This window comes from Rhineura floridana, chromosome 16 (genome assembly GCF_030035675.1).
Source record: "Rhineura floridana isolate rRhiFlo1 chromosome 16, rRhiFlo1.hap2, whole genome shotgun sequence".
NCBI classification, from domain to species: domain Eukaryota; kingdom Metazoa; phylum Chordata; class Lepidosauria; order Squamata; family Rhineuridae; genus Rhineura; species Rhineura floridana.
Window position 1 is genome coordinate 20,468,424 of NC_084495.1, and position 12,661 is coordinate 20,481,084.

General features: G+C 44.0%; 1 protein-coding gene across 2 annotated transcripts; it reads left to right on the top strand.

Annotated features, from left to right (window-relative positions):
- The first annotated feature begins 2,775 nt into the window (after positions 1–2,775).
- On the top strand, positions 2,776–9,060 carry RBMX2 (RNA binding motif protein X-linked 2). 2 transcript variants are annotated; one of them, XM_061598826.1, is made up of 6 exons: positions 2,776–2,780; positions 4,919–5,034; positions 5,124–5,175; positions 6,961–7,090; positions 7,519–7,699; positions 8,340–9,060. In XM_061598826.1, the coding sequence occupies exons 1-6, from the start codon at positions 2,776–2,778 to the stop codon at positions 8,744–8,746; spliced, it is 891 nt and encodes a 296-aa protein (XP_061454810.1). In that variant the 3' UTR covers positions 8,747–9,060. The 2 variants fall into 2 exon arrangements, with proteins under 2 accessions (XP_061454810.1, XP_061454809.1); XM_061598825.1 differs by lacking the exon at positions 2,776–2,780 and adding an exon at positions 4,209–4,316.
- Positions 9,061–12,661: the final 3,601 nt, after the last annotated feature.

A 12,661-nucleotide genomic window follows, 5' to 3' on the forward strand; every position in this document is an offset into this window, starting at 1 on the left:
ATTCCTCTGTCTTGTCTGGATTGAATCTCAGTTTGCTTACCTTCATCCAGCCCATTACCAGGCGCAGGCACTAGTTCAGGACAGCCGTACCCTCACTGGTGTCTGATGAAAATGAGAAATAAAGCTCAGTGTTACACTGAGTATATTGGTGGAGACACCTCAGACCAAATCTCTAGAAGACCTCTCCCAGTGGTTTCAAGCAGATGTTATGAGCTGGGGAACATTTTCAGCTTGAGGACTGCATTCCCTCCTGGGCAACCTTCGAGGGACGACATGCCAGTGGTGTGCAGAGACAGAGGCAAAAGTGGACAGAGCAAAGCAAATGATTTTTACCTTTGTTCAGTAGGCTAGTTTCTATACACACTTCTGTCTATCCTCCATCCAGGCAAGCAAGAAGCATTATCAGAGTTGAAGGACATTGAGCAGGGGGTTGGACTTGATGGCCTTATAGGCCCCTTTCAACTCTACTATTCTATGATTCTATGACACATTGCAGCCAGGCAGAAACACACAAGGAGGGTGAGAAGTTGCGCCAGTTGGGGCTTTGGCTTAGGGAAAGGTGGGTAACTAGGGGCTGTAGTTTGCAGGAGCTTAGTCATCCAGGGTCTTAGACCCCCTTACTTTTTTGGGATCAGGGTCCCTATGTCTCCAGCATCCAATGGGCCAATCAGCAAGAAAGGGGGATGTTTTAGCCACTGAGAAGAATCTTCCAACATTATTTTTTGTCCTTTCCTGCTGATTTTAGCCAAGAGTGAAAGGAGATGAGTCAAACACTCTCCCCTTTCATGCTTATTGGCTCCTAGGAACATCTTTTGTTGTGGGTAAAGGCATTAACAAGGATGTCATTCTCAACCCAGCAGCACAAGGGGGCGCATGGCTGTGGCAATCATGAAGGGACCCTGCACTTCTGAATTTGTCACAACACTGGTGGTAGCTTTGGGAGAGTCTCGAGGGCCACACAGAGAAGCTTTGGGGGGCCCATTTGAACCTGAGGTCCCCCAGGTTCCTGGAAAGAACCCTGCAGAACCCCAAAGCACAACTGATAAGGGATTGAACAGTAATCTAGTACCACCTTCTAGAAACAGCCGTTCAAGTAAGAGTGGAACCACCTAACCCACACAGCCTACCCAGAAGGCCTAGCTGTAGTCAATGCCCCACGGTATAGAAAGTTGCTGAGCAAGTTCAGGAGAATCAACAGGGCCACACTGCCCTACCTTTCTCTCAACAAAGGTCATCCCACAGGGTGACCAAGGCAGTTTCTGACTGAAACCCAACTGAAATTGATCTAGATAATCAATTTTATCTAAGAGTAACTGCAGTTCCCAAAGATCCCAGATCTTTGGGCTGGTAGCCACTGGAGGCTGATCCATTAGGACACATGGGGCCCTTCCCCACCAAGCTCAGTCCGCCTTCAGCTAGCCGTCACCTAAATACCTCCTTACTTACAACCAATCCAAGGGGGTGGCACTGGCTGTCAGCCTCCTGCTCTTTAGTCTCAGTGTTGCCTTTGTACAAGTGCAAATTTCAAAGGATGGATGTGTTTTGGTTCTCAAGTTGTTTCGGAAAGTGAACGTTTTATCAGTTTGGCTTTAAATGTGAATTGATCAGATTTCTCCCCCATCCCTAGCAGCAGCACAGGGTCACTGTCTCTAGTCAGTTCAACCACACTAACATCTTGCACCAGGCTAGTAATTGCAGGCTAGTCCCTTTTGCGGGCTTGTAAAAATGTCCTTTAATTCAGTGATCTTCCACTGGTGGGTTGGGACCTACTACCAGGTTGTGGCCTGATTTAAGGTGGGTCACAACATCATCACTACCCCCATACAAATATAAGGTTAAAAAAACCAAAACAGAAATGGGTCGCAAAATGCATGTTTTGGTGAAAGGTGAGTCCTGGGTCTGAAAAAGTGGAAGGCTATTGCTCTAACCAGATTGGAAGGAGCAGCATAAAATACCTCCTCCTGCCCCTGCAGATTTATGACAGATTACCACCAAACTGTATTTTCATAGCTCAGCACCTTACATGGATATGTAAGCACCATAAATATGTTTTTAAATGGAACAGCATTGTCTGCTGGCTTACACTGCTCCTCTAACATTTCGAGCTGGTGTGAGGAGGAAGGAAGCAATGATGTGTGAGCAATGGCAGCCAGCCTCACAAAGAGGCAGCTAATTACTTTTTGGCAGGCAATTACATCATCAGTGCCTGATGAGCAGTAGTCCATTTCTAAGTGTTTACCTCTCTTTCAGAAGCAATCACCATGCTGGGCTTATCTTGCCTCTAGCCTATTGCAGTTGACATCAGGAACCAAAGCTGTGGGGTCTGTATAATGCTTCTGGGATGCTGAGTGTAAGCCTTTTTCTAGGGCAACCTTTCCACCTAGGGTTGCCAGGTTCAGGGCCTGAGAATTATTCTGTATCTTTAAGAGAAAAGAAAATTCAGTCAAGTGCAGGTTTTCTTGCAACATTGTAATGGGAAAAACCACAAGGTGAAATTCTCCCTTCCCCCTGCACAACTGTGTACAGCTTACCATGAAAATCCTATTCATAGGGTCACCATAAGTTGGAATCGACTTGGAGGCAGTACATTTACATTTACATGTGTGAAGTGTATTGCTGAAGTAATTCGATTGTCTTTCAGAGGTGATTCAGGGTGTGAACCATCAGAAGTAAATGCAAGTGGGCTCTTCTTACAGTTCTTTGCATTTTCTAAGGAGAACAAAACTGGCAAATTGCGAAACTATTCCTGCAAATACACTAACCCTGAAATCCAAAATGAAATAATCCACATCATGGCTAAAACAATTGTAGAAATTGTTATGGAAAAGATTTAATTAAAGTATTTGTGCTGTGTTGTAGGCTGATGAGACTAAGGACAAACAAGGCATTGAAGATGTAGCAATTGCTCTCTGATAACTTGTAAGCATGATGCCAACAGAAATATGTGTTTTAGAGCTTCATTCACAAAGTGCTCAAAGTGTAACATCTGAAATTTTGTCAACACTGACTGGCAAACAGTTAAATTTTGACAAACTACTTGCTCAATCGTATGATGGGCCATCTGTCATGGAAGGCACATCTGGTGATGTTTAAGCTTTGATCTCGAAACAACTTGACTAAAACATTTTGTTTCTTCATTGCTTTACTCACCAACTCCATTTGGTAACAGTACAGCCAATTGAAGGTATACCTGAGATGAAGGAATGTTTTAATTTTTGTGAACAGTTGTATGTAAGTAGAATCTCTGGTAAAAGGGGTCGAGGTCCACTCAGCCTTCCATCCATCCGTGGTTGGTAAAATGCGCACCCGGCATACGCTGGGATGTAAAGAAAGGCCGGGGAAGGAACTGGCAAACTCACCCCATTTATACGGTCTGCCTAGTAAACGTCGCAAGATGTCACCCTAAGAGTCGGAAACGACTTGCACTATAAGTGCGGGGACACCTTTACCTTTTTAAATAATAAATAACCACAATATTGTCTACATTGATAACAATAATGCCAATAGTAATATTGTCTATACTGACTGGTAGCAGCTCTCCAGGGTTTTAGACAGGGTTGAGATGCCAAGGACTGAACTGGGGATCTTCTCCATCCAAAGCAGAGGTGCTTGACCAGTGATATGGGCGTTCCCCAAAAGGACCACCTCACTTGCTAGGTAGAACCTGTTGAGAGATGCCCCTTACGTGATTTACCCAGGAGGAGCAGCCCACACCCACTTTTTAATACCTTAGTTTGAACATGTGGAAATATAAAGCTACATAATCTTAAAAAGCAGAGACGTTTATTACATTTAAATTTATTAAATAGGTTTACATTTATTTTGAATACATTTTTACAATTATTTTAAACACATTTATTCCATTTATTATCAGAGCACAAAGAAAGAAATCACACACACACATACACTCTCTTACTCTCTCACACACATGCACACTCTCTCCCCCCACTCCCTCTCTCTCCCCCCAACAGTCCGATCTTCAATGGTAACGCAAAGAAAAGAGAATTTTCATCACCGAGACTCAAAAGGGTAGAGCGACGTCACTGTGCAACCAGCGCCAATTGGTGGCTTTGGATGTGAAAGGCAGTTTAGACCACGTGTGACTCTACTTTCTATCTCTATGCTGCTTTTACGTAGATCCCAGAAGGAGGCTGGACCAGATGGGTGAGAAACGGGAGATGAGAGGACCAGGATTGGTTACCTTCACGGGAGGCCGCGGTCTATCAGCGAGAGGGGACTGGGTGGGATCATTCTTGCACAGCCTGTCGGGATGTCGGACGCATGCGCGAAAACAGAGGCGAAGGCACCAAAATGAAGTAGGTTGGAGGATGGGAGATTGGGAGTGAAGAGTAAAGGCTGTAGTTCGGTATAGTTTGCGAAGGAGCGGATGCAAGGCTTCTGCTGAATCAGCGCTCAGTCCTAGAAGTTATTTTATGTGAATCGGGGCTCAGCCTGCAACATGTGAAATATTAGCAGGGAAGAATGCTTCTAGGCATGCAGAGAGTGCCTTGTCATTATGCAGTTATCATAACAGACTCTCACGCTCTTGGGACTAGGGTTCTGTAAATATGGCTCTTTGTAGTTTTGAGCCACAGAGCCTAGACCAGCGGTTAAAGCGTCGGACTAGGACGGGGGCAGCCATATTCAAATCCCCCTTTGTCATGAATCTCGCTGGGTGACTTTGGGTTGGTTATCTCTGTCAGCCTAACCTACATCATAGGATTGTTGCTGCTGCAAGGATAAACGGGAAGAACTATGCATGCTGAGCCCTGTGGATGTAGAGTTGGATAAATCAAAAACTAATAAACGTTGAGACACCCTCCCCCCACTCCCTTTAGAAAATAGTCGGTATGGTTGTAAGATTGAGTGTGAGATCTCAAGACTCATGGTGTTTTTTTCTCTTTGTCTTCTTTTCTAGCCCATTAACCAAAGTGAAACTGATAAATGAGCTGAATGAGCGTGAGGCACAACTGGGTGTGCAAGATAAGGTCTCCTGGCATTCAGAGTACAGTGACAGTGCCTGGGTATTTGTAGGTGTGTGTCAAGCTTAAAGGCAGTCTTGGATGCCCAATCCCCAGAGTTGTGACTTTGCTGAAAACATATCTCCCTCTCTTTTCTTCTAGGGGGTCTGCCATATGAGCTGACAGAAGGTGACATTATCTGTGTATTTTCACAGTAAGTAGTTTTCTAATGTCAGAAGCTGAGGACTTGTTTATTTAGGATTTTAAAAAATCCTGCTTCTCAGTTAAAACCAATTTCCAAAGTAGGTAACATTTTTTTACATTTACAGAAATAATTTAAAGAACATTTACAGTGTAGTCTACTCAAAAGTAAGTCTCATAAAGTACAGTGTGACTTACTTCCCGATAAGGGAGTGTAGAATTGCAGCTGCAGGGAATTGCAGCCTCAGCATTGTTTCTGGCTCCTTCTTGGCCGTGGTGCTGATGGTGAACTTTTTATTTACTTAGATTTTAAACTCTCAATGTTAAGTCTCAAAGTCCAATATTAGTCAGAGTAGACCCATTGAAATGAAAGGACATGACTGACTTAGGCCTATTAATTTAAATAAGTCTGCTCTGAGTAAAAATAGCTGGATACAATGCCTGACTGATTTCGTTTTTAAGCAAACATCCAATAATCCATTTGAATGTATAATAAAATAACCCCTTGCTCATCTCTGACTGGTTAATGTTTGTGGTCCTGCAATTCTTCTGGAAAGCACTCATGTTTAGTTTTTTTTTGACCCCCAGAGAATTTCAAAATCACAGAGTGTTTACCAACAGTGTCTTCCCATCTGCCCTTGCTATTTCCACTTGTTGCCTACAAGAAATGCACCTCTTTACTCTGGTCTTTGACAGCGGAGATCCGTATTTTCAGGACCCACCCTATTCCTGTGACTGTAACTTGTTTTAACTGTTTTTAATACTGAGTTATAAATTGTTGTGACCTGCCCTGGGACCTACTGGTGAAGGGTGGATGGTAATAATAATAACAATAAATATCAGCACTGAGATATCACTGGGCTGACAGTAATAAGTGTCTGGGGTTTCCCCCCACTATCTGATGGCTTTTAGCTTTTTTATTTGCAACATTTTACGTACAGCTTTTCAACAGCAAGGTCTCAAGAGTGGTTTTCCATAGTCAAACTGAAGAACAGTTACAAATATCTTTGAAAGTTTTCATTAGTTGCTCTTCCTCAAACAGAATGTTCCTTGAATCCTTTAGACAAGCAATAGGGAAACATATGGTCCTTTCAGACTACAACTCCCATCAACTGCAGCCAGCATAGCCAATGATCAGGGATGATGGGAGTTGTGATCCATCAGCATATGTGGAGGGCTATAGGTTCCCCACCCATGGTTTAGACCTTGTTGGGCAAATGATATCGGCAGGTCCTGGGTTGCTGAACTCTAATGGTGGTGTCTTCTGGTAGAGTTGAGATGATGTAAAAAAAGTTCTGTCCCTCGGCTGCTTATGCTGCTATTTCCTTGCTCGGCCTGCCGTAGACATAGGTGTCTTACTGTCATTTCCTTAGGTAACACAAGATGTTAGTATCTCTAAAATGGGCTTTGAAAAAAAGTTTAGACACAATCAGAGAGGACAGACCTTAGCCATGATAACGAAATTCTGTTTCCATGTACAGAGGCAGTATACCTTTGAATGCCAGATGCTGGATTGAAACAAGGGAAGGCTGTATCATGCCTTGCTTGTGAATCCTCAGAGGCTCCTGGAGGGTTGTTTATACATTGAAAGCAGATTGCCAGATTAGACGGATCTTGACCCAGCGTAGTAATTATGTTCATAGTTCCAATATATGAAGCAGGATTGTGCTTCTCTGCCTTGAGGAATTAAACCCTACGTCAGCATTTGTGTTTTCCCAGTATATTGCTACTTGAGCTGTATCCTTCCAGATTTTTAGTTAGAAGGCTAAGGTCTGGTGACCTCTGTTTTTCCCTTCAGGTATGGGGAAATTGTGAACATAAACCTGGTACGTGATAAGAAGACGGGGAAATCCAAAGGTTTCTGCTTTGTTTGCTATGAAGATCAGCGAAGCACCATCCTTGCAGTTGATAATTTTAATGGGATAAAGGTTGGTTTGGCATTGGAGACATAAAAAGTGTCTGGAAATCCTCTCGGTTGTGGTAGATTATTAGCACTGGGCTGTGCTAAGCTCCCACTCTGGAAGGTGCATTGAGACACTTGGGCCTTGTAGGGAGGGTTTGTAGAAGGAGCTGGTGACTCTACGGCAGGACTCCTAGGGCTGTGTCTGAAAGGAGGCAGTAATTCTAAAGTACTGTTTCTCATGCTGTAGTTGCAGAAATCAAACATTTTCAACAGCGCTCAAAATGACTAGTCAAAGTATTCTTTCAGGCATCAACATTTTAAAGGGCGGACCCTTATTCTGCTCCAGGCTTATGCTTTGGGGTTCCACTCCTGCCCAGCTTCAAAGAAAAGGGAGAGAATAATGTGGACCACTTACACGTGTTTGTCCCGTAACTCCAGTGATTCTCTTCGCAGATTAAAGGAAGAACAATTCGTGTGGACCATGTGGCTAACTATCGCCCACCAAAAGACTCTGAGGACATTGATGATGTAACAAAAGCCCTCCGGGAAAAAGGATGTGGTGTTAAAACACCTCCTCCAAGTTCACCTGAGTCCTCCAAAGACAGTGAGGTGGAAGTAAAGAAACACAAAAAAGGTGACAGCTCTCCTATATGTGTGTGTGTCAAATGTTTAAATCCACTTGAAACTTCCAGGTCTAGAAATGATGAATTACATTTATGTTTCCTAGGGAGAGATGGGGGGAAGACAGCGCCAAAGCATGCTGGGAAGTCCAAAGTTCTGTCAATTTCTTTTACCTTTCTTGGCTTATCTGTCTTTTTACCTGACTAGTGTGGGCTGGAGAGCAGCTGTGCTGGGATGCATTAGTGGTTCTACCTCTTGTTTAACTGGAGGGGAAAGAAGGCAAATGCCTTAATTTTAATGGCTTGCTTCAATATACTGTGAAAAAAATGGTCTTCATTTGTGTCTTGAAATGGAATACAACTGAAGTATCTTTGTAAGGCTCATGTATAAGGCAGGATTAGCAACAAAGCAGACCTGAGATCACACATGGAAAACAATGAACTGGATTGGGGCGACATGGGTTCTAGAAAAGTTTCCTGTCTGAGTACCTTGGGAATGTCATGGCGTATAAAGTGCTAGGAAGAAGAGTTTTCTGGAAAGGTGAAAAATCAGATAATGTGATATAGAGGTAGAAGAGCAGGAATATTAAGGGCCTTTGGGAGGGATGTTGATGGAACCCTTTTTGACATCTGTGTCTTGCCTTTCATCTAAAGAGAAGAGCAAAAAGAAGAAGAAAGATAAGAGAGAGCACCGGAAAAGGGTGAAAGAGGATCAGCTCGGTGACTCACCCCCTTCTAAAACCAGGATCAAAGTGGAGAAGAAAGACCCAGGCTACGAACGATACGCTAGTGCCAGTCAGCAGACCTCGAGTAGCACATCTGGACACAAACACACAAACCTGGTGGAAGAGGAGCCCAGGTATGAGCGTGTGAGAGAGAGGTCTCGTGACAGTGGCACAGACAGGGACAGGCAAGAACAGAGAGCATCCCATAGTGAGGACAAGCACAAGAAGGTAGATGCCCCTAAAGAAAGGTCCCGAGCACCAGAAAGCAGAAGATCTCGAGAACGATGGGAGAGAAGAGATAAGCCTTCCAGGGAGGTGTCCTCAAGCCACTATTAACCCTCTTCCACCCTTGTGAGTGGAAAGAGACACAAAGGGGGATGGTGACCTTAACTGCCAGAGCATCAGGTCAGTGAGATGAATAGTACTGGGGGTCAGTAAGGAGTCTGGCTGACTGGGATGACTTCTTGGTAGGGTGCAGGGTGTGCGCTGTTGGCCTCCCCTTCTGTGCTGCACTGTACTTCTTCTCTTTGGGGAAAAAGAGGCACAAGGAATAGAGCTGGGCTTCTCTAGTTCCTTGGCGGAAAGATGTGTACAGTTGACTGGTCATCTTCATTCTCTGAAGTTTGGAAATAAAGCTTCCATTGGTTTGAGAGTTTGTTTTTTTTAAATCTAGTATTAATAAATCCACTTTGAATAGTTATGGTTGCCCACACTAGTTTATTCTTGTGGAACCTGGAGAATGCAAAGCTCCTGGAACTGCTCAGGTTGTTGTGTATCCTTGTTGTTTTGGATAGTGTAAACACTGGAGCTGGGAGCCCCAGTGTGGTGCCCTCAGACACCCTCTTTGGCACCTGTCAAGACCCTTTGCTCCTCCCAATTTTTATTTTATTTTTCAGAAATTGAGTTTCTTTCTTCCAGGGGGTGTTGTTGCTTTTTCTTCAGTCTGTGTTTTGTTCATTATGGGTATGTGTAGGTGTTCTGTCTGTCGGTGGTAGTGGTGGTGTGGTTCTGAGCATCACCAGTTTTTCTTCTGTGAAAAGGGTATTTTTGGTGCCCGTAACGGTTCCTTAGAATTCCAAATGAGCCCCCAGGGTGAAAAAGATTTGGGACCCCTGCACCAGAAGGTAAAGAATTGGTATGTTTTACCTGTACAGATAACCTTAATTATAGAGCAAAGAGGAAGCAAAGTCTTGTAGTAACTGGGCATGTCACTACTGAAAAGAAAATGAAGGCGTGCTGTTCTTCCTTTCACCAAGCCTCAGTGGGAAGCACCGTAAAAGCTTTTCATTTGGGCAGAATTTTGTTGGATGGAGCAGCAGTGGGGAGCTTTACACCTGGGGGATGAATGCATCCCTCCAAGCCTGTCTCTGGCCCTTGGGACTTTCCCCAGACCACGCCCCTCACTGGCCCTGCACAGTGCCCACATTGCCTGCGGGGAATATGTTACTGAACGGTGATAATGCCTCCTGCTTACCTGGATAGAGAGGCTTGTGTAGAAGCCTCTCGCATTTGCATGGCTGGAATGTAGCCGACTATACAGACCACTGCTTCTTGCCTCTGGCTCCCACCCACCTCTGCTGCGTGGCCCCTGGAACGGTGCCCATGATGGAATGTGATCCTCAGGCTGAACAAAGGTTTCCTACTCCTTGGCCCTCCAGATGTTGTTGGACTCCCAACTCCCGCCAGCCCAGCCAGCATGGCTAGTGGTCAGGGATCGTGTGACCTGGAGGACCACAGGTTAGCCACCTCTTGCATGACAGGGAAAATCTTCACTTGTTGAAGGCACCAAAACAGAGAGATGGCATATACACCTGCCCTGTAGAAAGCCCGTTCAGAAGTGCAGTGGGATAATTTAAATACTTCACTCAATAATCTCAAATGGCCTTCCCTCTAGATGATAAAAGAGTATTCATTTGCTTCGGAAGTACTACTGTTTATTAAATGTATACCCCACCCTTCCTATCAAAGGAGCTCTGGGCAGCAATAATCAACATAAATGTAGTCAGCTAGCCTTCTGTTCATGCTGCTAAGTGGGGCCCTGAACTTCTGTCCCAAAGGCAGCATCACTGAGCCCATCTCCCTGTATCAGCCGTCCGATAGGGAGATTGGGGCTGCATTCACACAATACACTTATTCTACTATTATTCCACTTTAAACAGTCACAGTTTCCCCCAAAGAATCCTGGGAAGCATAGTTTGTGAAGAGTGCAGGGTGATGCTCTCTTGGGATTCCTAGACTGTCAATCCCCCTTCCCTGGGAACTCTGGGAATCATAGCTCTGTGGTGGAAATGGGTCTTGCCACAACTCTCAGCACTCATAACAAACTACAGTTCCCAGGATTCTTGGGGGGATGCCATGACTGTTTAAAGTGGAATAATAGTAGAATAAATGTATGGTATGAATGTGGCCAAAGGCTGCAATCCTAACCCCATTTTTCTGGGACTTTCGAATTCCCATTGAATTCAGTAGGACTTATTTCTGAGTAGACATAGTTGGGATTGCTCTCCTAAACTACCTGCTTAAATGGCTTTAGAACAGCCAAATTCGCAGAGGATAAGTCTCTCAGTGGCTACTAATTGTGATGGCTATATGCACCACCCCCAGGTGCAGAGGCCTTAGGCACTCAAATTCTCTTATGTATGTAGAGGGAACAGCTTGAAAAGGGGAGGATAGGTGAAGCAAGAGAAGCTACCATCTTTGTGGTGGTTGTTTTTCCGGAACAGCAGGAACTAGGATTACCAAATACTCCAATCACTCTTATTGTACCTTTAAAAGTAGCACAACAGGCAGATATTTAGTAGGTGCAGGTTTTCCCTTCACTATATTCATGCTGTGCTGGATTTGTTGACTCCAGTATATGTCACACACTTATTATTGGCACACAAAGCATCTCTGATGAGTTATAGGAAAACATTGGTAAGAATTGGCTCCATTCATTCACTCCATCCTCCAGCCCCATTCAGAAAAATCAGCCCATATTTTTAAGCATAAAAAATGTCAGTCTTGCATTGGCTAAGTGTACACCTTTTGTAGAGAGCTGGCCACAACTCTTTTAATAAACCCTCCCATTAGAGGAGTGATGCTCTCTTGGGATTCCTAGACTGTCAATCCCCCTTCCCTGGGAACTCTGGGAATCATAGCTCTGTGATGGAAATGGGTCTCGCCACAACTCTCAGCACTCTTAACAAACTACAGTCCCCAGGATTCTTTGCTAAAAGCCGTGACTGTTTAAAGTGGTATGATACTGCATTAATTGTATAGTGCAAATGGGACCTAAATAGCAATGAAATGTGTGAGGCTTACTTTTGAGTAGAGAATAGCACCATCTTGCAAGACATGGCAGGTTCAATATCATTGTTAAAGCTTTGTTAAGTGTGAAAATGAGATGAGTGGCTTTGTTATATACCACAAAGTCTAGAAATGTCTTCCCTCTATTTAGATGTGTACTTTGCTTTTGGTACATATTATTAGATGTGTACCTGGGGTTAATTAAAAGTAATAATTCATACTTGGTCGTCAAGCATCTACTTTACATGCAGAAGGTTCCAAGTTCAAACCTGGGCATCCCTAAGTAAGGCTGGAAGAGACTCCTGCGTGAAACCCTGGAGAGCCGCTATCAATCAATGTAGACCAGCGATTCCCAATGTGGGCAGTAGCACCCCCTTGGGGGGCGTTACAGCCTTTCAGGGGGGCATTGGCGTGACTACAAACTTTAGGGGGGCATTTGGGTTCATTAGGGGGGGTGTTGACATTTGGCGGTCTGATGCGACAGTTGAAGCATTTAAGTTTAATTTTATTTAATACACAAATCATTAATTTTTAAACTGTTTTGTCCCCAGTTAGAATGTATTTAATAGTCTCAATTCATGGAAATAACACTATAAATGGTGTGTGCTCTTTAGTAAAGAAATTCTGAATAGCGGCCAGTGTCATATCAAGGAATGGGGATATTAGCCATGCCCCGGCACTAGGTAATGTTCCGATGCTGTCTTGAGGGATGTTGGAACCAATCACGAGAGAGTGTTTGATAAGCTGGGTGTACTGGTGGAGGGCGCATTCTTCTAACGGATGAGTGCCATGTGCAAACGGGTGACGCAGACAGTTATTCGCTGGTTTTCTTCAGGAATGGGACACACTTGCTACCCGTTGTTTCTGTGATGTTTAAATGAACTTGTTTAACAAAACAATGCCAGTAAACTGAATGAGTTTGTTAAGTATATTAAGTATAATAGGTAGCATTGGCGTATACTT

Excerpts from the sequence above, each read along its gene's own strand:
- RBMX2 (XM_061598825.1), top strand. The coding sequence starts at position 4,282 with ATGCGCGAAAACAGAGGCGAAGGCACCAAAATGAA. Across the intron at positions 7,091-7,518 it reads ATAATTTTAATGGGATAAAG|ATTAAAGGAAGAACAATTCG; the intron begins GTTGGTTTGGCA and ends TTCTCTTCGCAG. Across the intron at positions 7,700-8,339 it reads AGTAAAGAAACACAAAAAAG|AGAAGAGCAAAAAGAAGAAG; the intron begins GTGACAGCTCTC and ends TTTCATCTAAAG.